General features: G+C 40.5%; 1 protein-coding gene across 1 annotated transcript in view; it reads right to left on the bottom strand.

Moving 5' to 3' along the window:
* Positions 1-2,888: 2,888 nt before the first annotated feature.
* Positions 2,889-22,379, bottom strand: part of LOC108790013 (steroidogenic factor 1-like) — a 208,018-nt gene continuing 188,527 nt past the window's right edge. Inside the window, exon 7 of the mRNA XM_018560179.1 lies at positions 2,889-3,632. Coding sequence (XP_018415681.1) covers positions 3,385-3,632 — 248 coding nt within the window. The 3' untranslated portion in view covers positions 2,889-3,384. The remainder of the gene's footprint in view (positions 3,633-22,379) is intronic.

Here is a 22,379-nt window from a genome sequence, read left to right as displayed (position 1 = left end):
TCAGCTATCTGATAAGGATTGTCCGCAGTGATTTTATCTGCTTATACAGGCCAGGCATAGAGGCTTCAGCAAGGGCTAAATCGCTAATACAACAATCAGAGTCAGAATATAGGACATAGTCACAGGTCACAGGAGGAGGTGGAGGTAAATAAACATTGTGAGGATGCAGATGAAGGGGTTAATGTGCAGGATAAGGGAGGTGAAGGGAACTATACAGGTCAAACATAGATACAGCCTGGAGATCAGATGTGTAAGGGAGGGGTAAAAAGATTACAAAAAAGTCGCTAAGTGAAAATGAATGAATGGATCAGCAGCAGCTGCTGCTGACCTACACATTTACTCGTCATTCAAAAATACATGGCTTTGGCAGTCTAAAGGTCTATTCATATACAGGGATATTATAGACCATACCTCCCATTATTTACTACCCCTTCCTGAGAGATAGATTTGACTTACCTTCCAAGACTATGTTTCCTTACCTCCAGATCAAAGACCATGCTCATTTTATAGCTCCAAGTCTCATCTTTAATAAGCGAACTCCTTTTGAAACAATGTGTAGTACATCTTCATCCTCCAGGGGTATGATTTCTGCTCTGTATAAATTGTTGCTTACTCCACATCCGGAACGTTTTATTAAACATCCATACATGGTCAAATGGCAAAGGACACTTGGAATTCCTATTTCTAGGAAACACTGGGGGTTGATTTGGAGGGCAGCAGCAAAATCATCCATTTGCTCGGTTTACAAGGAAAACCAATATAAAATATTATATCAGTGGTACCATACTCCAGAATTTCTGCACTCCATTTTCCGGACCGTGTCTCCGGAGTGCTGGAGGGGGGGGTGGCCAAATTGGATCTCTGTACCATATATATTGGTCCTGTCCCTGCTTGAGGGCCTTCTGGAGGATGGTACAGGTCACGCTGGAAAGTTTACTACAGGCAAGCCTCCCTCTAGCACCTATGAATTATTTGTTGGGTCTTCCGTTTCTGCACCTCAATAAACACGACCGTAAATTGGCTTCTCATGTACTGACTGCAGCTTGTTGCCTTATAGCTTTACAATGGAAGCGTTCATCCCCTCCATCTGAAGTGGAGTTTTACCAACGTGTTAAAGAGGTGCAGGGTTTGGAATATTTGACGCCAAGATTGCACAACACGATACCGATCTATGAATAGGTCTGGAGTGCCTGGAACTCTATGGAGGACAGATTATTGTTACAACAATAACAAGATCAATATAGATCGAGGAGCCTAAGACGTGTTCCAATCTGACGGGAGCCGCCATGGGCTTTTTGAACTAAGCCGGGAAGTGGGAGGAGGAACCAAGGGAGTCCGGGTGCAGGTTGAAGGGTACTATCTGTTCAGGGTGCAGTGTTAATTTTCGTGTGGAATTAGGCAATTTTCATTTTCATTTCCATTATCATTTCCACTATTATTTTAAGTTTGGTTACGTTTCTGTTTTTTTTAAATTTTGTTTTCTATGTATACTGAATTCGAACTATACGGGTTGTTACTGTTTTATTATTACTTTTTGCCTTGTAATCTATGGTCATACACTTCTTTATTTTTGGAAGAGCAATTCAGTGTAAGCCACGAGAAGTTTATTTCGGAAAATATATAGTGCTTGCTGCTACTCAACCAATGTTATGCATCGTAGGTCTCATTGTATCCAGCTTTTGATACTTGTTCATGTTTACGACTGCATATTATATGTGATTGTTCAGATAACTATATAATTTCGAGTCTTCACAGACTATTATTACTACTGCATTGTCCTAATTCCAAGACTCTGTATTACTGTACTCTGTGTATAACTAACAAAATAAAAAAATTGTCATAAAAAAATACATTGCTGATCCCTCCCCTTCCTCCTACAACAGAGAGTAAAAACTACCATTTGAGCGCTGTGATTAGTCATCACCACAATCTCAAGGTACCAAGATGCTTGGCTCAGTTTTCAGCAATTAGTGGCCATATTGGCCACACGCCGGTCTATTCTCCAGTGACATTTATAAACTGTGGAGGCAAAATAACAGCCCACCAATGGTGAAAAGAGATGAATAATTAAAATGTAAAAATAGGCAGAAACTCTAAAATGAACCTTGCTATTGCTGTTGTTCACATTTACCCATTACCCATTTACTTACACATTGCATACAATGGGCAGATTTTACCATGAAATGTTCAAAAATTACACTGGAATAAGTACCATCGAATGTTTTGTAAATATTACCCCATATGTTAATGTATGAAATGCTATATCTCCTTTGCCTATTCATCACAATAGTATAGTTCTACCCACTGCCCTGACATGAGAAATACGTTATCCTCTTTTTTTTTTAGATATGTGATAGAATGGGAAATGTGAATACCTTCTGTTCTAAGAAAGCTTTACTGTGCTGACCACTGATTCAGTTGGGGGGCTTTCGATTCCTTTAGTCCTTTCTTTTCCTAACCTGTATGGTTATTCTGCCACATTGGGTCCCAAGCCCTACTTCATAGAAGCCATGGTTTCCATACACTGCACTGATGATGGCCAGAAAGCCTGAGACAGCTCTATGCAGTTTGGAATGAATATTTCTACAATATTAGACTATATTTGCACTATACACTGATTCGTCTAGATATGCATTTAGCTGTTGGGGCATAAAAGAATGAATTGCATGGCTTCGGCCAATGACATGATATGAAGAATAATCCTCTTTTTGTGATATGTGATGGAATGAGACATGCGATTATCTTCTGTTCTAAGTTCAGTTTGCGCTACAAACTGATTTAGTTGGAGGGATTTTTGCTTTTGCTTCTTTAGCTCCTTCTTACCATAAGTTTATACTCTCTCTGTTCATCAAATAAAGAGTAAGGATCATAACTTAGAGAGTCTTTATTTCTTAAAGCCTTCATGTTAGGTGCTTTAAAGTTAATTTGCTAATCCAAACCGACATTCACAACATATCTGAGTTCAAATGGGCTTTACAACCTTATCATAAAAGATCAAACAAATAAGGCATATTTTGGAACAGTTTTCAAAGGGACAAAAGTTATCGCAAGACTATTTAAAATAAACATACATAGAGGTTAACCACAAATTCAGTTGTCTTTTTCACATAATGTTAAAAAGCATTTAGATTGTCATGAACCAAAACACAAGCAATTATGGCATATTAAAAAGATATTACATATAATACCACTCAGTGAAGATCCACATTTATAGTAAAATAAATCTGAAACTTTCCAATACTATAGGTTAAATACATCACTGAAGATTTTTTTTTTTGAGCAGGCATCTATAATAAAAATGATCTCACTCCCTGCAGAGTCTCTGGTTTAAGTCCATCAATGTCTTGAAGGCTAAAGCATACAGTCACTTCTGTACAAGTCCATTCAGGCTCGCTTAGCATGGAGCATTTCAATTAATAAATTGTTGCAAGGAACTTCTCCGCTAAGGTGCTTGTGGTAGAGGTACTCTTCTGCTTGCATGCTGATGGACCGGATTTCAGCTAGTCTCAACAGAAGTAGGCGATACTTGTCTGTACAGTGAGGATAGTGGCACATTGTATATTCCATAAGGGCAGAGTTGACTTTCTCTTGGGCACTTTTTGCCAGGCTGTGGTTTTCAAGAAACTTTTCATCTGTCAATCAATAAAAGGATAATCAGACGTCAGTAAATAACACATTGTATATAGTCATTGTTAAAAGGAACTTGTGAAATTCAGAAAAGTGTCAGGAAAATATTTCATACTCCCTACTTTAGTTACCTAAAAACATTACTAAGTAGCAGTTAGTTGATGCAAATAACAGCCTCATAGACTTTTTACCATTACAGCAACAAAATGCATGAGCTTAAATATATATGTTTTGGGCTTATTATGGACAAATCTCTAAGTTAAAATTGTCAGTAGATTTTTAGCCTGAGATACAGGCAGTTAGAGTTTTCTTGGAAAAGGAAAGAAAAAGAAAGAAAGTTTTCTTGGTATGTTTAGTCGTGTACCTTCCATGCAAATAACACTTTAGCTACCAAAACCTCTGCATTTATATATAAATGTAAAGATTTATTTATATAAAATCTCTGCATTTATACAGGTGAAACTCGAATAATTAGAATATCGTGCAAAAGTAATTGTAGTAAGTGCTGCAAAAGGGGCCCAAACCAAGTACTGAGTACATATGCATGCTTGTACTTTTCAGAGGTCCGATATTGTTCTATGTACAATCCTTGTTTTATTGATTGCATGTAATAATCTACTTTTTTGAGGTTGTGGATTTGGGGTTCTTGGGGTTTTCATGAGCTGTAAGCCATAATCATCACAATTATGACAAATCAGGGCTTGAATTATCTTGCTTTGCATGTAATGAGTCTATCTCATATATTAGTTTCACCTTTTAAGTTGCATTAGTGAAATAAATGAACTTTGCACGATATTCTAATTATTCGAGTTTCACCTGTATATAAATGCAAAGATTTTGGTAGCTAAAGTGTAATTTGCATGGAAGGTACACGACTAAACATACCAAGAAAACTTTCATTAAATTTCTGCATTTAATTATTATTTTAAAGGGCTTTTTACAGCAGGTAACCTCATTTGATGCATTTTTCATCATATGTTCAGTTTAATTGGCTAGGGGTTGTGACAATTTACAACAAAAAAAATGTGACTACATGCATTTGAAAATTAGGTACAACTGTTAATTTTGCAGTATTTACTATTTGCAGCTAAAACATATATTACATACTCTCATTATATGATTCATATAACATACACTGGTGTAAGGCGAGGAAGTGTTTTAGGTATCTCACACAAACAAAGGGCTTGAAGTTCAAGCATGTATCACAAGACAGATCGAAGAAACTTAGAGACATTTGTAAGAGCTAAGAAAACAGGAGATTTTGAGGCTGGGTTCACACCTGAGCGTATTTTTTATGCTAGTTTTTCAGCGCGATTTTCAGCTAGTTTTTTTTGCCTTTTTTCGTTCAGTGAAACGCGAGTTTCACTGGCGGTATGTTTTTTTTAAAGTTTTTTTTCCCTTTATTTTCTCTATTTTAAAACAATTTTTTTTCTTTTTGGTTTCACTTTTAAACTTCCCGCCGGCTCCGCCCCCCTGTGACGTGGCCACTCGCAAGGGACGGAACACGGAAGTCGGCAGCCGCCGGAAAACACAGCGGGGATCGCGGCCCAGGTAAGACCTGTACGCTGCATTCCCGAGTGTGGCTCGGGGTTACCGCTTTGTTAAACTGAGACGCCGGAGCGGATCCCCGACGTAGATGACGGGATCCGCCCAGCTGCGTGAGTGACAGCTGGCTCTGCCTATCTAGAGGCAGAGCCTCTTTAAATTCAACATAATTAAAGGTGTTTTTCTACTGATTTTCATTTATATTCAATGTTCGGTGCATCATGTTGCAGTTTCCAACAGTAGTCAGCTGAATGTAATGTGGGGCTCTGTAATTGCCAAGAAAATTGTCAACAACGTCTTTGAAAGATTTCCAGGCAATCTTTTCTGGCCCAATCTTTTCTGGTTTGCATTTACGTAAAAAATAATCTATATGTGCATATAAGGGACGATATCACGTCAAATAATGGGGAAGACGTGGAAACTCTATGGCTGGAGCTAGATATGACGGACGCTAGCCGTAAACTTCTCGTGGGTATTTGCTATAAACCTCCAAATATAGGGGAAGAGGGAGAAGTCAATTTCTTAAGGGACCGTAATATACAGGGGTACGGGTACTCCTAGAATGAGATCCTAATAGGTTGGACTTGATGGACTAATGTCTTTATTTAACCTCAAATACTATGTAACTATGTAACTATGTAACTATGTAACTAACAGGCCTTCGAACCACATGTCTGAACTGAGGGCCAACAAAAATGCCTTCTTTGATCTTGCCCTCAGTTATTCTTGGGAACATCTGTCTTAAATAACGAAAATCTTCGCCTTCTTTGTTCATTGCTTTCACGAAATTCTTCAAAAGTCCCAATTTTATGTAAAGAGGAAGCAAAAAATTATTTGCCGGGTCGACAAGCAGTTCATGCACCACATTTATCTGTCCTGGAACTAACTTTTTACGGAGTGGCCAGCTCTGTCTACAATAATGTGACTCTTTGGCATGACTGTCCCATTCACAGATGAAACAACAGTACTTTGTATAGCCGAGCTGCAGTCCCATTAACCCCTTCATGACTGAGACCCTTTTTTCCATTTTTGCACCCATGTTATATTCCACATTTTAGGCCTGAAAATGACATAAAACCCCCCAACATTATATATTTTCTGAATGCCAAGACCTGCGACTTTCAGATCTCCACAGATATTCCAGTTGTACTTGCTGTACTGGATGTGCTTCAGCAACATTTCCATGTTCTCATAGGTTTCTTTCATGTGTGCTGCATAGCCAACAGGTATTGAAGGGTGAATGTTGCCATTGATGGCTTAATAATTGACGAATCAATAAAGAGACTCCACTCTTGCGAGTCATGGTCACAACCCAAAGCAAAGAACAATCGACTTCGATGTCAACACAGAAACAAAGAGTGTCAACTTGTGCAAAGAATTTGGTTATCTCATTTTGACAGCTTCGAAAAAGAGAAATTTTAGTACCTGGTGATAGCAAATACCATTCCTGCAATCTCGAACCCAGCAATTCAGCTTTTGCTTTTGACAGACCCAAATCTCTGACCAGATCATTTAATTCTGACTGTGTTATGAGATGTGAATCGCCTGAGCACGGTTCAAAATCCGGATCAATGTCACTGCCAGTTCCCTCCATTGCAGTTTCTTCATCTGGTTCATCTAAGGTCCATTCCTCTGGTGGTTTCGGAATTGGAAGACTGTCGTCATGTGGCTCGGGTCTCATTACTGAAGGCAGATTAAGGTATTCAACTGACTTCTTGTTTTTAGCAGAGAAACCAGACACATTAGTCAAACAGAAGTAACAGTCCGTCACATGGTCTTTCTGTTCTCTCCATATTATTGGGACAGCAAACGGCATTGTCTTTCGAGTGCCTCTGAGCCAAGCTCTCAGACAGACAGCACATGTCGCACAACAAATGTGAAGTATAGATGATATGCTTTCTTCACAAGAGCAGTCATTGAGCGTCTCTGATAAACAAGCGTATACTTGACACAAATATAGCAGAATGTATTGCAGCTGTTACGACATTGACGAGACATATCGACCGACAGCAATCGTCCTGTAAAATGTCTATAACATCTAACTTACTTGTTACAGTGCTACTGTGGCACTGCTATATTCTGAAACAATACGTACACACTATAAGGTCTATAATAATACAATGAGCAGCATCTGTGTATGCAAGCCACTTTTATAGCCTGCTGAGACAGTGTCAAGCTGGCTCCGGCCTGCCCAGGCATGCCCAGGCTGAATACTTCTGCAGAACCGCTTCCAAACCTGGCCTGATTTCATACCTGGACATGCCCAGCCTGCACAAAACATTGTTCATAGGTCTCTTACAGAAACTAACATTTTTGGACACAAATATAAGAAAAAACATAACAAAACTGAAGATTTCAATGAAACGGTATATGATGGGCACATTTGGATGGGACTTTCGTGATCAGCAGTCAAAAATCTATAAGGAACACCCAACACTGTTCAAGAAGCAAAAACTTTGTTGTGCAGTGTTATTTACATCAAATTGATCTCCTTTTGTGTATCTAAATCAGCGGTCCTCAATTAATTTCCGACGCCCTGGTTAGAGCCTGCTAGCTGCCGTAGACTGGCCTCTGTAATAAAAACCAGTCCTCCCACTGAGCACTTACACAGGGGCACCCTTCCTCCCACTTATAAAAGATATGTCGCCCGCACACAGGTACGCTTCAGAATCTCGTCTTTATTGTCGGTTTTGCAGCATAAAATTAGACGTTTCTGAACCACGTGGGGTTCCTTTGTCAGACAAAGTGTCATATCACCCACTGTGCTTTGCAACAATACATACCCAATGTAAATAGTCAGAAATGTAAAAAATAAATAATGAAAACCTCCCTCTGATGTCATTGTGATGTCATATTCCATCCAGAATGCATTCAAAGGATCCATACAAGAAGTGCTTAATAAAGAAGAAAAGCATTCTATTTGTATAGTTGGATTTAATGTTGTTTCCCTTTAATGTTATATACTCTGCTGGACTTGAATGCCTGGTTGTGAATGATAAGGTCATGGACAGTCATAGGTAGTATTATATACTGTTATTATATAATAATGAATCTTGTTGCAGATCAGATATGTTATAGCCAAGGTCAATCACTTAGTAAGTTAAGGGGCTGATAGCATGTCAAGATTGTAAGCCGGAGAAAGAGAGAAGCCTGTTGAGGTGGTAAAATTCTGGCTCTGTAATGGAAGATGTGTGACGTGTCAGAGATTATTAATTATTACAAATATTGCGCCAATTAGAAATAGCTGACAGCTACAAAGCACTACTTTAGGTAACCTCAATGTGAGTAACTTAAAAACAATGCAAACAATCAGTGTGCCGAGATAAAAGACAAATACAGTATCTCACAGAAGTGAGTACACCCCTCACATTTTTGTAAATATTTTATTATATCATTTCATGTGACGACACTGAAGAAATGACACTTTGCTACAATGTAAAGTAGTGAGTGTACAGCTTGTATATCAGTGTCCCCTCAAAATAACTCAACCCACAGCCATTAATGTCTAAACCGCTGGCAACAAAAGTGAGTACACCCCTAAGTGAAAATGTCCAAATTGGGCCCAATTAGCCATTTTCCCTCCCGGGTGTCATGTGACTCGTTAGTGTTACAAGTTCTCAGGTGTGAATGGGGAGCAGGTGTGTTAAATTTGGTGTTATCGCTCTCACTCTCTCATACTGGTCACTGGAAGTTCAACATGGCACCTCATGGCAAAGAACTCTCTGAGGATCTGAAAAAAAGAATTGTTGCTCTACATAAAGATGGCCTACGCTATAAGAAGATTGCCAAGACACTGAAACTGAGCTGCAGCACGGTGGCCAAGACCATACAGCGGTTTAAAGGGTTTCTAAACCCTCTGGTTTTTGTGCATATATCCACTGCTAGCAAGCAGTAGATATATGCAAAAAGTAAAAAAAAAACGCTTTAAAAGCGGTTAATACTTACCCATGTCTTCGCTGCGTGCTCCCGTCCGAAAATCCGAAACTACTCGGGCGGCCGCAAAGCATCTTGGGGCGGGCGCATGCGCAGTTTAGATTTTCGGCCCGGACATGAGGAGAGACGCAATATAAGTCTATGGACGCGTGCACCCGCATGCAGACACCGTGGGACAGGAAGTGAAAAAATATTGTGAATAAATAGTGATGCAATTCTACTCCATATAACTTATGAACATGTGTATACCATTGAAACAAACCAAAATTATACAAACTTACTGGATGGACCACTGATGGTCAGGCATGTTTTACTCCCACTGACCAATGATACAGGAGCATTTATTTCTTCTGCTGACCACCAACATTTTTCATTCTCATTGAGCACCAATGCTGGGGCATGTTGTACTCCCAATGACCACTAACATAGAGGCATTTTTACTCCCACTAACCTCCAATGCTGAGCACAGTCTGCCCACAAACAGTATGATGGACAGTGAACTGGCCCCCTGTTTAGTATGAATGATATTAAAGTGGAAAACTCCCCTCCCCTAATAATCCTAATCACACAAGCCTTTCCTCTGAGATCTCGGGGTAAAGAGGAGTCTTTATTGACAGATGAGTGTATCAGCACACAGTGCATGTGTGGGATGAGGCACATTACATCATATCAGCAGATGAGAGGATTGGCTCACAACGTATGTGCAACATGAACCACATGAGGTCATGCCCCTCATATTGCACATGCTCGGTGTGCACACACAGCCTTCTATTGTAAAAAAAAAAAAGACGTACAAGATTTTACAGTGTAGAAACAAGATTTTTGGGGAAAGCATTGGTGATGTAGCCTTCCCAGGAATCTGTAAGGCCCTGGCTATGTCACAGATGTCTAAGAACAGGAAGTAGAATCACATTAAAGGTAAGTAAAAACAGGAATACAGGAATGAAAGATGATTTTACATTAGCATGTAGAGCTGCATGCTAATGTGTAGTGTAGTGAAAGGGCATAAAGGTCCACTTTAAAATTACTCTAAAGTACTTTGAACTTCTCACATTTTTAGTGGTGCAATTTGAAAATAAAATGGGTTTAAATCTGCAAAAAAAGTCAAAAATGTCAAAATTGGAAAAATAATATCAGATATTTTTTTAGATAAAAAAACAAAACCATAAACCGGCATTCGGCTATTCACTCACTGCTGTTCGGCATCTTTAAGAATAGCCCAAACAGCAGTGGGAAGCCTGCCGGAGGTTCGGCTCAGCCGATCCAGATGCTGAGCATGTTCAGCCCACCCGAAGCCATGCGAAGCAAGTCGATGTACGGCTGATTTCAGCCGATGTACGACTGAAATCAGCCGTACCAGCCTGAAGTGAATAGCCGAACAGTGTTCGGCTCACTTCACTTCAGATCGGTCATTCACTCGGCTGCCCTCGGCAGCTTAGTGAATAGACCCCTAAGTGTTCTGTTCTAAAAATGCAGTAGGAAAGGAGAATGGGACCAAAAAGAAGGAAGGCGGTAAATAAAAAAGAAATGGGAGCGGGATGAGATGGGGGACAAAAAAATGCCTCCCCTGATTTTTAATATAGAATACTTCAAGAGCCACAACAATTTAAGTGTCCAGGGCTGTACCTTAGCAACACCTGTGAATTGCAGTGAAAGTGTCTGCTTTTTTGTTTAACCCCTTTCCACCAACAATCTGTTGATTACCATCCCTTTCTTGATGCTTAGAGCTGGAAAAATGTTAATACACATCCCCACCTGAGCCAGGAGTCGAAAGTTCATGTGACTGCTGGCTCTCTCCACTGACAATTGGAAACCATTCAGAGTAGTTTCTGATCATGTGATCACTATACCAGCTCTGACATCAGTGATCACATGCAGGCTTGATACTTTATTGATAAAAGTGAAAGCTTTCATCCTGCAGAAGAACACTGCCATTTTTAAAATTATTTAGGAATGCAATTAGTTATAGTTTATTCAAAGTAGAACTATGGCCCCCCATTAAAAAAAAATATGCGCTGCAGTACTTTACTTAACTATATTTGCATCAACACATATTGTTTTCTCTAAAGGTGCCCATACACTGTACGATTCTCGTACGAGAATCGCGGGAAATCCCGCGATCGTACGAGAATCGTACAGTGTATGGAAGGCGTGCAACCGTTTCTACTGTACGGTCGCACGTCTTCCATCGAACAAGCAGGCTGGAAAACCCGCCGGGAATCGTACGATTCTCGGCGAGTGAGTGGCCTGCTTGTTCGGCAACTGACGAACGGGCCGGTGTGCGCATGCGCACACTGCCCGTTTGCCGTCCTTGCAAGCCCGCCCCACATTGCAGTCATCGCAAGCCCGCCCCTCAAGGGCGCGGGCTTGCGATGATCGCAAGTACGATCTGCCTGTCCAAGATGGGCAGATCGTACGTTTTTTAAGTACTTTACAACCATCGCAAGACTAAGGTCTTGCGATGGTTGTAAAGTGTATGGCCACCTTTTAGTTCCTCTGCAAAGTCACACAAATACTTGTCGAGTCTACCAGTCAAGTCCACCTAATGCAGCTTCCTGTGATGGTGTGGCAATGATGCCCAAGCCAAATTTAGCTGCCACTTTCATGTAGGAACCTGCTTGACTTTCCATGTCCATTACCGGAGTAAACTCTGTAGCAGAGACCTAAACCCAAATTCTCGATATCGAGGTGTCTGGCCATATCTTGGTGCAGGATAATTTGAATTCAGTGCTCACTGCTGAGTCTCCAGATCCCGTGGGAGGGCACAGAAATTAATTGATCATCCATGCAGACCAGCTGACAGTTTAACCCACTGCCTTTTGACTAGTTTTCATGTAACATTGTTTTATAGATGCTAATAATTTTACTTTAAAGGATACATGCACTTTAAAACAAAATGCAATTATCCTTTAGGCTCCTTTAAGGTGATGTCACTGCACCCTTACTGCCTGTGCACAGATGAATACTCACAGAGGGAGGGAGCATTGACATCACTTTATAGTGGCCTAAAAGATAAGTTAATTTTGTTTTAAAGTGCACTTATCCTTTAGAATCTAATATTACTTATCTATGTCACAGGTGCAATTCCTAGTTGAAAGAGAACGATGGCCAAACCTTTTTTGACCGCAGTTCTCTTTAGGGTCAAAGAAGGACATTTACTAATGTCCTCCTGTGACCCAAAACTCAGCATATTGCCCGCTATATGCTCATAGCGCAGAGCTGTGCTGCAGTCGGTAAAGATCAGTCGGGAATGTCAGGATCCACCCTGTTGCCTGATTGACAGCTGGCCCTGCCATCCCATTCCCCCCGTCTATCCCTCCAGGTAACGCTGGAGGAACTGAGAGGGGAGTGGGGAATCCCTGCTGGGAGTGGTGACTGACAGTCACCGCTCTGTGCAGGGAGAAGATCGTGAACTGAGCAATTAGCAGTATGTGATCACTCAGTTCTCAATCAATAGAGCCGATGTGTCGCACATTGGCTCTAACTATGGGGATGAGTGTAATTCACTCATCCCATAGTTCTCCTTTAAATCTATTCTATCCAGGTTGTACTATAAAATTTAGAAAAGCCCAAACAGTTAAATACTTATAAAGCACTTAAAAAATATCTATGTTCACAGTTTTCTTGATAAATCCTAACAATCATCCTCTTTCTAAATCTACAATAATTTTGTACGCAACCTTTTCTTTAACCTCCCTGGCGGTATTCCCGAGTCTGGCTCTGGGTTAATTTTCAATGCTAGGATATCGGCGGTAGTTCCGCCACTGGATTCACTGATACCGATACTAGTATCGCTAACAGTACCAATATCGAGTATTTGGGTGGGTACTCATACCGGAACTTCCGGTCAGAGGGAGAACTCCCTCTTACCCCAAGTGCTGAGGGAGTATGGAGCCGGCATCCTTTCCAATGAGGAAGCCAGTGGTGGTCTATGACCTGCCTCCCGGCTTCCTGATTGGCTAGAAAGCCGGCTTCACTTGTTGGTAGGCAGCCTGGCTTCCATCCAATCAGGTAACCGGGCGGCACATAATGACCAGCCTCCCTGCTTTCTGATTGGTCAGGAAGTCAGGCTGCCTAAGAACAAGTGAATCTGACTTCCTAGCCAATCAGGAAGCCAGGAGGTGGGTCATGACATGCTGCCTGGCTTCCTAATTGGCTAGGAAGCCAGCTTCACTTGTTGCTAGGCAGCCTAGCTTCCTGACCAATCAGGAACCTGGACAACACCTCATGACTCACCGCCCAGCTTCCTGATTAGTCAGAAAGCCAGGCAGCCTCGCAAGTGAAGCCGGTGTTCTTTCGCTGGAACAACGGCTTCACAGGCAATCAGGAAGCGGGGCAATGGGTCATGATCTGCGGCCCGACTTCCTGATAATCTGGGCACATGGCACCAGTACTCTGTACTTTGAGTACCAAAAAAAATATTGGTACTAATACTCGATACAGAAAACCGGTATCAGGGCATCCCTACTCCTGGACACACCCAGGTAATATAGGCTTCCCTGACTCACACCCTCATCAGTGCCAAGAAACTGCACATAGTGAGATCTTTTGCCAAGCATCTGATCTTCCATCATTGTATTTGACATTCAAACAGCTGGTTTGGGGCAAAATATCACACAGCTTCAGGAGAAAACACTGTCACTGCAGAGAGCACTGCTTCAACTGTCTCCAGAGTGCTGAGCATCCAGTGGGATGGTCATTAACTCAGGTGTCCAGAACAGAGACTCTTCATGCCACTTGTCTGTGGAACAGGCAACCCTCCAACTAGACACCAGCACTATCAGAGATATTCTGCCTCCTTGTTTTTGTTTTTTGTTTTTTTCAAATAAGTTTTATTGAGTTTTATAAAGGGTACAAAGGAATGTAGTCATACATACAAACAAACAAACAAACAAACTGACAAACACAGCAATATTGTGAGCCCATATCTGGGATTACAACAGGTACCAAAATAACCATAAGTGTAAGCATTCAATCTTCAATCCTGTTTATGGGGAAGAAGGTATGAAGAAAGTAGGGGGGAGGGGATACAGTTGGCAGACTGTGGCTTGAAGAATTGTCTCGTATCAGGTCATGTAGCCATGAGATCAGTCGTCCAGTCGAGTCTTTCCCCAGGCAGAGTCTTTCGAAGGGGGTCAGGGGTCTAGAGGTGGATGTTTTGCGTGTGTGGGATGTGAGAAAGTGCCGTATTTGCAGATAGATCCACCAGGGGAGTGAGCCCTTCCTTGTGAGCTCTGAAAGGTTAGCTTTATCAATGAATTTATTGGATTTGAAAAATAGATGAGCTCGGAGGGGGGGTTCCTGGGACCAATGTAAGAGGAATTCTCTGGTGGTACCTTGAGGGAAGTCCTGGTTGTGCATTAGGGGTTCCATGGGGCTATGTGACGAGGTGAGTATATTGCGACGCCGTTCGGCGGAGAATACTGCTAAAGTCGCCCCAATGAGTGGATGGTTCTTTATATTGGTGGGCCACTGGTTGTTTTTCAGCCATACCAATGATGTAAGAGGAGTGCCAAATAGCTCATTTTCTAGTTTCGGCCATAATTTTGAATCTGTATGGAGGTGCCAGTGTGCAACTCTGGTGAGGTGTGTGGCCTTATAATATGTGTACATGTCAGGAACCCCTAATCCACCCATATGTTTAGGTGCTTTAAGCAGGGACCAAGCTAAGCGAGGTCGTGCATCTTTTCAGACAAAGGAGGAAAAGCTTGTGTCTAGTGCTTTGAAGAATGTGTGAGGTAGTTTGATGGGTATGGTTTGAAATAGGTACAACAGATTCTGCCTCCTTGTGAGGTATTGCGCTGCCACAATAGTTGTATAAAAATGACCATTCATAGTCATAGTTAAATATTCATACAAATGTTAGATGATAATTTATATCGTTTATTTTCCTTAAGCCATTTTCTCATTGTTATTGTATGGCTAATTCATGTGCTACCATCTTGTGGTCATTCTGGTTATTGCACCATGGTTTTCTGTGTTCTCTCCCATCTATGATATATTTCCCCTTTCTTCATGGGTAGTCGTTTTAATGGCTTCACAATGTCTGACAGTGACATGGCCACATGTTAAATCTGCATTGCATGCTTGAAAACATTACTCCGGCCTTCAAATACCGTCCATTCATTCATCTGCTGTAGCCTGTTGTTGATGCATGGAACAAAGCACCTTTGAGGATGAAAAGGTATTATGGTGAGTTCTGCTATCTGATAAGGATTGTCTGCAGTGATTATATCTGCTTATACAGGCCAGACATAGAGGTCTCAGCAAGGGATAAATCACTAATACAACAATCGGAGTCAGTATAGGTATTGTCCCAGGAAAAAGTAGTCATTTGTAATTTACTGTTCTTACTGTTCAGTTTCTCTGCATGTCTCATAGACTGCACTTTGCTACCACCTAGTGCTCATATCTCATACGGTCTTGTTTGGTGCTCCCATTGGACTGTATATATGCATACATTCTGATCATGTTGGCATTATAGTTCATCTTAAAGCTCTTCTCTGTCTGATCATTTGGCTGACTCCTCATTACATTACAATAGTGCTAGTAAAATGATGCACTCTTTTGCAATACATTGTACAGAGATATAACTCAATATTGTATAGTTCTGTTATGGACAGATCTCAATAGATGGGTATGAATTAGGGATGCACCGATACCACTTTTTTAAGACCGAGTACAAGTACCGATACTTTTTCAAGTAGTCACCGATACCAATTACCGATACTTTTTCTTAAAGGGGCAGGTCACATTTTTTCTAAAGCAATACAAAATAATGATTTTAGGTCAGTTTCTTAATATTATGAAGAAAATGAACATAAAATGAATATTTATCATGCCATTGCTAACTAAGGCTTGTATCCCCATAGTGGGGAAAATAGATGAGCACATGTCCAGAACACTGTATTGTATAGTGTGGCACAGTCATATCCAATTCTGCATACCTGGCTTTATATTATAATTTTTTTATAATATAAAGCCAGGTATGTAGAATTGGATATAGCTGTGCCACACTATACAGTGTTCTGTAGTCTGGACATGTGCTCATCTATTTTCCCAACATTAGAGGCATATATTATTTTTCTTCCATGTGCCCAGCCCCCATGCGGTGCTGCAGTACTAATAGAAAACGATTTTGTTTCTGCCTGGAGATCCGAACCATTTAAATTACCCTTTATCTCATTTTTGTCAACCAGATACGTAACCAAAATGAACCCTATATACCAAAAAGATAAACCAGCTAACAAGAGTGGCTGGTTTCAAAAGGGTTAACAGAGGATTGGGACAAGTATTCCAATTACAAAAAGAGTTTATTAGATAAAATATCAGTTTTGGACATAAACATCATATCACTAACTGGTTTAAAAAAAAAAAAGCATGACATACAATTATAAATCTTCAGGTATGCAGATCTGTTTGTATAATGTGCTCTCATTCATATATGCTAATCAGCTGACACCAAAGGATAATACGTTCCATATAACATATTATCCTTTGGTGTCAGCTGGTATCTGGAATACACGTATTAATCTCCAGTGGGAAAAACAAGGAAGTTACATAGTACCTCCTTCTTAAAAAATAAGTTTCTTTCCCACATGGTGTCAGCTGATTAGCATATATGAATGAGAGCACATTATACAAATAGATCTGCATACCAGAAGATTTATAATTGTATGTCATGCTTTTTTGTTTTTTTTTAAAACCAGTTAGTGATATGATGTTTATGTCCAAAACTGATACTCCTGACTGGTGAGGAAGCCTGTCAATCATCCAATCGGCCAATCAGCGGGAGAAGAGGTCAGAATGGAGCAGATGACTGAGGACTTGGAAGAGTTTGTGGCCATCTTGTTTCATTGAAGACGCGATGGAGGTCCTGTGTACGGCGGTTTCGGGTCTCTGAAGATGGCGGACACAGCACAGGTACTCGTTTATTGTATCGGAGTATTTGCACGAGTACGAGTACTCATGCAAATACTCGGTATCGCCGCCGATACCGATGCTTGTATCGGTGCATCCCTAGTAGGAATCAAAGCATAAATAGGAATTTAGCAGACTATATTTTGTTTATTTTTTCCATTGCCTGAATTCAGTAGATTTGTTTCTTTTTCCGACTTGACTAGAGCTATGTAACATGCGTGGGCAAATACTGTATGTATACTCATTCTATACAGCATAAAGTTGAAAACCCTAACCCTAAGCTGACCCCAAAAGCTTGTCTAGAGCCCTTTGCAGTTTGGTTAAAGCGCCTTTCTCAACCGGATGTTGCCTGCATAGATTTAGTGCAATGTTACTTGAAAGAGGCAGCAATGTGGGACTAGTAGAGCCTCTTCTATTGTCCTTTAGAAAACACTGACACCAATGATCTTTTTAGCTGTGTGTAACACTGGGAATTTTCCCACTGGCCACCAATGTAATCAACATTCTGCCTACTGACTTTCTCTCTCAACATGTCAGAATCACCGAATTTGAGGAGACTCATAGCCAAGGATACTAAATGAATTCCATTCACAAGACACTGCTATTTTATATGATGCTAAACATGAAGTAAAAGAAAACATTGATATTCTCTTACTAAACATTCACATATGCCCTGGGGAAGGGGGGGGGGGGTCTTGAGAAAGCATCGATCCCGCGTTTAAAAAGAAAAATCAGCCCAGGTTTACCCTACACAGCAGTGGCTGTAGAATGATCCTATTTAACAGAGGAAGTAAAGGTAATCTGTTTACAGAAAGTTAGTAATTTCATTCCCCAAATTAAAACTCCTCGAAGTCTTGTGTATCCCAAAGTCATTGCTAAAGGTTACCTTGAATTCTACCCTAAACTGTACAACGCAAACTTGCACACAGTCCTAAGGCAGCATTCACAAGAATAAACATATTTTATGCTTCTCCTGCATTAGGTGTTCCTGCTTCAAAGCAGGTTTAGCGGTGTTTACCTGCATTTAGCCGTGGTTAGAGTTTCGAATTGGACCCTGGATGCACAGAATTCTATTTTCTCTAAACACAGCTAAACTGACCATACCTAGACGCAAGTAAGTCCTCACTGTAAATTATACCCAATGTCCTGTTCCAGTTATTGTCCCATATTATTATTGAACACAGACAGCTTCACGCCTCAATGCTCTTCCACAGATACTCATTTATCTAGACCATGCTGACCCACAGGCTAGAGATAACATTATTAGGACTGTTAATCTGATCCACTTGGCTTGCTCTTTGCAATAAGCACATTGGCATGGGCAAAACTCTATCAGCATAAACTGCTACTTTACTGATATCTCTTCACCTTCACCATCATCAATGGAGATTTTTTTAAACTATTATACATTTTGTTTGGTACAGAACAGTGATATCCATATCCCCCTTATGAATTACCCTAACCTTGGAAATCATTTTCAGGGAGAAAACCAGTGAAGACATCTTGGGGTCTTAATAGCAACACTTCTTCATCACAAGGTCCCTGCCAATGCAATAACCTCCTTTATTTATGATTAAGCCAGGATCTTCCTTCCCCAACCTGTTATTTGAAACTCAGAGCTCTCAAGTGAAATTTGTTAGTTTTGGTTGTAACTGTAAAACAGAATGTCACCAGCACACCAAACAATGTGGTCAAGTGTTTTATTGACGTCCTGTCCTTTATTGACGCATATTGTCACATTAAAGCAACATTTCGAGGCTGTGCAGGGTCCCCTTCATCAGGCACAGCTGCGACCACATGGTGGTATAACTGGAATTAAATCAAACATACTCCAGCGTACCTTCAACTCATGAGTAATACAGTTTGGATTTCAATTGGTTGACTCGTGTCTACCTCAGAGCAGATTAGTAGCACATACTGCCTGCATCTACTCACTAGCAAACAGCCCCCTTAAAAGTATTAGATTCTCTGATCATTTATATACTACAAACCATTGGACTAGGAGTTCAACAGTCCATTAGCTATCAGATTAAAGGTGTTGCTACCTAATATTAAGAAAGAGAAATTAAAACAGAACTGATTAATGTTTTAAGAATAAGCTTTATGATGATGGCATCAATTATGCTTTAAAAATATGGTCACATAACTCATTATGAAAAAAAACTAATTAGGAAAAGAATATAGATGAATCTACAAACAAAAACAAAACAGGTTTTATTATTACATTAGAGAAGTCAATTTTAAGATTCCAATATACATCATTGTGTGCAGAGATAATGCTGCTGTTGAGTATGTGAATGATTATTCAAATTTGTACAGACTCTTCTCTACTTTTTTCACCTGACGGACTGCAATCCCAATGCAAATTAGTACACTAAATGTGATTGTGATGATTGTAGTCCACCACAGGAGTGAGCTTGGAGTGGGGGCTACTTTACAACACACAGGGACCATGGGGAACAAATGTAGCCACCATCCAGAAGCACAAATTCAGAGATGAATTGAGAATCTACAGCCAAGCGATGCACAAATAAGCTGTTTTTGGTTATAGTTAAGGTACATGACTGCATTTTTAACATTTAAATCTTGAGTTTAGTGACACTTTAAGGGGTATTTTGCATTAACTGTCTGTGATCTTAAAAAAAAAATACTAGTTTTTTTCTTTACAGTGGACAACCCCTCCAGCATTTTTGAAAAAATAAAATTTGTATCGTTCATTATAAATAAAGATTTTGAGCAAACAGGTAGAGAAAAATACAGTGCTACTGTGTAAATATAAGAAAAAGCAGTATGTTAAAATTAAATGTTTGTGTTAATTTTTTTAGAAATAAAGTATATATTTCCATATAAAATGCTTTATTTGTAATTGTTATTTTTTTATATTCCCCTGAACATACGCATGCAGATTTGTCATTCAGTTTACATAGCATCATAATTCATGGATCATAATTCATGAATCACAAAGGCTGGCCATGGAAGGTGTTACAATCATTATAGCTAGTCATGATACTGTACTATTTTTATTTTCATACTTTCTAGAAAAAAAGAAACATCTTATAAAAGAAATAAGTCACATAAATTTGTGTATTATTTCAAAAGATATGCTATAATTAAGCTCAAAGCCTAAAGCTGTAATAGAGAAGCAGAGGGACAGATATACTTCATGGTGCTATTATAATACATATTAAGCATCTTCAGATAGGTGTGATTTGAGTGCTTTTTTATGCTAGTGATTATTAGTAAATGGCGTCAATAGCAATTTTGCAGCCAAGGGCCAATTGCCTCAAACTGTGCTGGTTAACCTTTGCATTTATCTGCCACATTTACAAAGCATATTATCTATAAACTGCATGAAAGTGTGTTCAACATCAAACTTGTGTCACACTAGAATCTATCTTTTCTCTTACTATATTGAAACATTTTGCAAAATAAAAGCAACACATCTCCATGTTCCTGAGGTTATTTCATAATAACCATAAAGACATTGCATTGATGTGTGTCAAAATAATACCGAGGGCTTGATCGGCTGTCGTTGTCTACTCACATGATTCTCCGAGAGGCCCTATTCAACATTTAATTGAATATCTGAATAATCTTTTCATTCTGCCAAGCCACAAAGAATGTTGGCTAAATAATGTTGACTCATTTCATACAGAGGCAGCAAGCAGTTGGTCGTGTCACAATGGAACCCATCACACATACAGACATGCCTCGGATTATTTCTATGCCCTCAAGTGTTCTTCTCATTCAGAACTGCTTTTGTTTAGCAAAAGCTGTTGATAACTTGGAAATGGTTAAGGGAATGCGCTGGCTTATAAAAAGCCCTTTTCCCCCTTCCGCACTGACTGCTCTATGAATGCAAGACATGAAATCGAATGACAGGTCAACCCATTAAGGCTCTATTAAGTTCTCCTTCAGAATAGATGCTTACCTGAGCTATCTTCATAAATATTGCTGTTTTGAGAAGCTCCAATATTAATTAAAACACTTTACCTGCTCAGGAGAGAAATCTATTTAGCAGCACAAATAGGAACCTCTCCAGTCAATGCCTCTGCTTTGATTGTGTGGAAAATGTGGAAATTCTCTCAATCAAAGCAATTGCATCGTAAACGTGAGATGAAATTCAGCTCTGTGCAGCTGAGCTTGTAGCAATGATGAATATGTGGAGGTGAGAGAAAGAGCACAACAGTGTTCCACAAATGCTTTATCAGTATTAGTATAGAACATTAGAAAATGTTCTATACGTGTCTATTGTGCTGAATAGCATTTAGAAGGGTATGCAGTAGATACAACTGCCATTTGCAATTTGCAGCTTTGCCTTTATTGAAAGCAGTAAGAAAACATTATTAAAAAATAAACATAAGGAGGGAGGGATTTCATCAGTCTCTTATCAATTTACCATTTCTACCAAAGTTATACTCCACACATATATGCATCAGTTTATAAACCAGTTTCTTATCAGAAAGATTGTGGGAAGAAATTGAAGTACCCCCAGAAAAAATAAAGCATATACCATCTACATACATATAGTACCACTGGTGAAATTTAAAATTTGAACTGTCCTGCAATACATCTCCTGTAACCATCATGCTTAGTACTGTATACAGGGCCGCCGTCAGGGGGGTACGGCCGATAGTCATTTAAGGGGCCCGGCCAGCCTCCGGGCCTGCCCAGGACCCTTACATGAGTATCGGCCGACGGTGAAGGGCGAGGACCGCAGAGGCTCTTACAGCGTCCACCGCGGTGTACAGTAAACTTGGTCCGTTCCTCCTCCCCCCCCCCGCCCCCACTTGAGCACAGAGCAAGGCGGGAGAGGAGCAGAGCAGAGCTGAGCTGCTGGTCCTGTACTGCGCTGGAGTGGAAAGGTAAGCAGACGTCTGGGGGAACAGCAGCAGTGTGGTCGCTAAGAAACTTCTCCCCGCATTTTGGAGCGGGAGGGGGCATGGCGGTGCATTGAATTCAATGTTACAGCTTCCACACCCCCCCACCCGCAGTGCGATTGAACGCGTGGCAAGACTTTGCCACCGTTGCGTTCCACTGCAAACGCAAAAAATAGGGCTTGCTTTATTTTTTGCGTTTGCAGTAGAACGCAACGCTTTTGTCTGTTTCAGTTTTGATAAATTCTCCCAGAGTGTTTTTTGATGGTTTTAGTTTGAAATGTACCATGGTGTCCTTCACTCCCCCGCAGCAGTGGCAGAGGCCCTATCAGCGCAGGGCCCCAGCATTGCCGCTCCAGCGGCTTTGAGACAAGCTGGGGCCACATCAGCGACGCTGCTCGTCTGAAGGCGGACTGGCGGAAGTGATGGCACGTTAGTGACGTGATGTCACTTCCGGTCAGTACGGGGGAGGGGGGG

The sequence above is a fragment of the Nanorana parkeri genome, unplaced genomic scaffold (assembly GCF_000935625.1).
Source record: "Nanorana parkeri isolate BGI_ZX_2015 unplaced genomic scaffold, ASM93562v1 scaffold437, whole genome shotgun sequence".
Taxonomy (NCBI): Eukaryota; Metazoa; Chordata; class Amphibia; order Anura; family Dicroglossidae; genus Nanorana; species Nanorana parkeri.
The sequence above is the reverse complement of the archived record's forward strand: the minus strand, read 5'-3'. Positions and strand labels throughout refer to the sequence as shown.